The following is a 2,098-nucleotide window of genomic DNA, read 5'->3' as shown; positions in this document are numbered from 1 at the left end:
AAATTATCTTTTCACACTCTAGGTGAGATGAAAATGTAGAAAAGAGACAGAGAAGAAAATAAGGAAGAGGAACCTTATATCTCTCCACCATATAAACCACTTATTTATAGCTTTCTCGCAATGATTTGTAAAATCCAAAACTAAGGAAATAATTGTAATGACTATGAAACCGTTAAGTGCGATGAATTTTTCTTCCAGTAAAAGCTTGTCACAATTACCGTCAATTGCTAAGTTTCCAAGAGAAATTTTATCACATAAAAGAAAGTTAGATGATGTTGCGAGAATGGTTTCATCATTAATTAATGTAAAAACATGATGTAGCATTGAAAGAACCGCTTATTAGTAGAGTATGAAATTCAAAGTAAATTTCATAGAAAAGATCATCGAAGATGCTCTAAGAAATCCATAAAAATATTGACCAAATTAATTAAATGCAAGCTATCAAATTTATATTTCATCACCTCACAAGAAGGAATTAATCTCCAATCCCAAAGAGAATTAAAAAAAAAAAAAATCAAACAAAACCAAACCAAACAAACGTACATAAAAGTAATACAGGTAACTTATGCCCCTGCATATGTGATTCTAACAATCTTTAATTTTCTAATGTTTTCCAAGAGCCAAAGAGGACATAACAATTAACAATAAAAGGACAACAACTGCCACAAAAGATGACACAACTGCTCCACTTGTTTGTGCACAAAAATCTCCAAATTGATTGCAAATTGCAAGCCAGTTTGAGTCTTGATTGCCATTGTGTGCCAAGTAAACTATGGCAGCTGCTGAAGCACCACTAGCAGTTGCCAATGTAAAGAACACCTATAATTTATAAACATACAAGGAAATATTTTAATTTAAAATTGATTTTTTTTTTTATTTTTTTGACTGCAAATTTAAAATTGAATTCCTATGCTATATTTAAATTTTAATGATTTTTATAAAATAAATGTGTTGGTACTTAGTAATTAATATAATAATTTATATACTCATAAAAACTATTTTACTCTAATTAATGGTTAATTAGGTAATTAGGAGCATAATTACTGTGTCTAGGATGATGAGGAATAGCCTTGGTCCATTTGCATGAGGGCGAATGATGGTTACAATTGAGAAAGATAACACCAAGTAGCCACCAACAAATGCCATTGCAATAACAAAAAACCTGCATATTTATATTAAACATTAATTTCATTTCAAATTTGTCTAAAAAAAAAATTAAAATTGATAAAGAAAAATACAAATAAAAAATATATATACATTTGGTCTAAATTTATTAATTGTGCACCATTTATATCAACATTTTTATTCATATTTATTTTTTAAAAAGTATATAAATGTCCCCCATGAGCTTAGCTTGGTAGGGACCTCGCATATATTATGCATGAGCTAAGATTCGAACCTCGGACACTCCATTTATTCATTTTTATTGTAAAATTTCTAGCCACCAGATTACTAGACAAAAAAATACAAAAGAGTATATAAATCAAATAAGTTAGAGGTTTGAGTGTGACATACTGAAAAGTTGAAAAGCTATCATAACTAGCTTCAAATTGAAAGAACTGAGTGAAAAAGGGAAGAATCTGATCACTAGTTGCCATGGTGATAGCTGCACCAAAAGAAGCTGCTATGGCACCTAACCTTAGAATGAAATCCATTATGGATATACCCTTTTTCCATCCTCCTGGTCTTTGAGGGGCTGAAATTAAAGCAGCTTTTTCATTTTCAATAGCATGAGCTTTGCTTGACTCTGCCACATCAATGATTGTTGACATTTTTGGGATTAATTTGAAAATTATAAGGTAAGATAATGCTGCTCTAATTAGAGTATTTAGTAATGATATCGAGTTATCAACTATGTAAATCAACTTCATTGTTGTAGCTTTTATAGAGAGATTAAATACAATTTTAATGTGTGGTCAACTTTGTGTTATTTTAATCAATTAATTAAGTTAGCTATAGAAAAGGTTATAGAGGAGTGGCTATGAAACCACTTCCACATCATTCATATATATACACTATCACCTTTAAATAGCAAAGCAAGTAGAAGTACGAGAGAAATGTTCTTTAAAGAAAAGCAAATTGTAGTCAACTTTTTGAG

General features: G+C 29.8%; 1 protein-coding gene across 1 annotated transcript; it reads right to left on the bottom strand.

The window, feature by feature from the left end:
- Positions 1-427: 427 nt before the first annotated feature.
- LOC123903266 (casparian strip membrane protein 2-like) lies at positions 428-1,839 on the bottom strand. The gene is made up of 3 exons (XM_045953219.1): positions 1,516-1,839; positions 1,045-1,162; positions 428-819 (listed from the first exon to the last, which is right to left on the bottom strand). Exons 1-3 carry the CDS (start codon positions 1,770-1,772, stop codon positions 604-606), a joined length of 591 nt encoding a protein of 196 aa, XP_045809175.1. The 5' UTR covers positions 1,773-1,839; the 3' UTR covers positions 428-603.
- Between the last annotated feature and the right edge of the window lie 259 nt (positions 1,840-2,098).

This window comes from Trifolium pratense, linkage group LG1 (assembly GCF_020283565.1).
Source record: "Trifolium pratense cultivar HEN17-A07 linkage group LG1, ARS_RC_1.1, whole genome shotgun sequence".
Taxonomy (NCBI): Eukaryota; Viridiplantae; Streptophyta; class Magnoliopsida; order Fabales; family Fabaceae; genus Trifolium; species Trifolium pratense.
The sequence above is the reverse complement of the archived record's forward strand: the minus strand, read 5'-3'. Positions and strand labels throughout refer to the sequence as shown.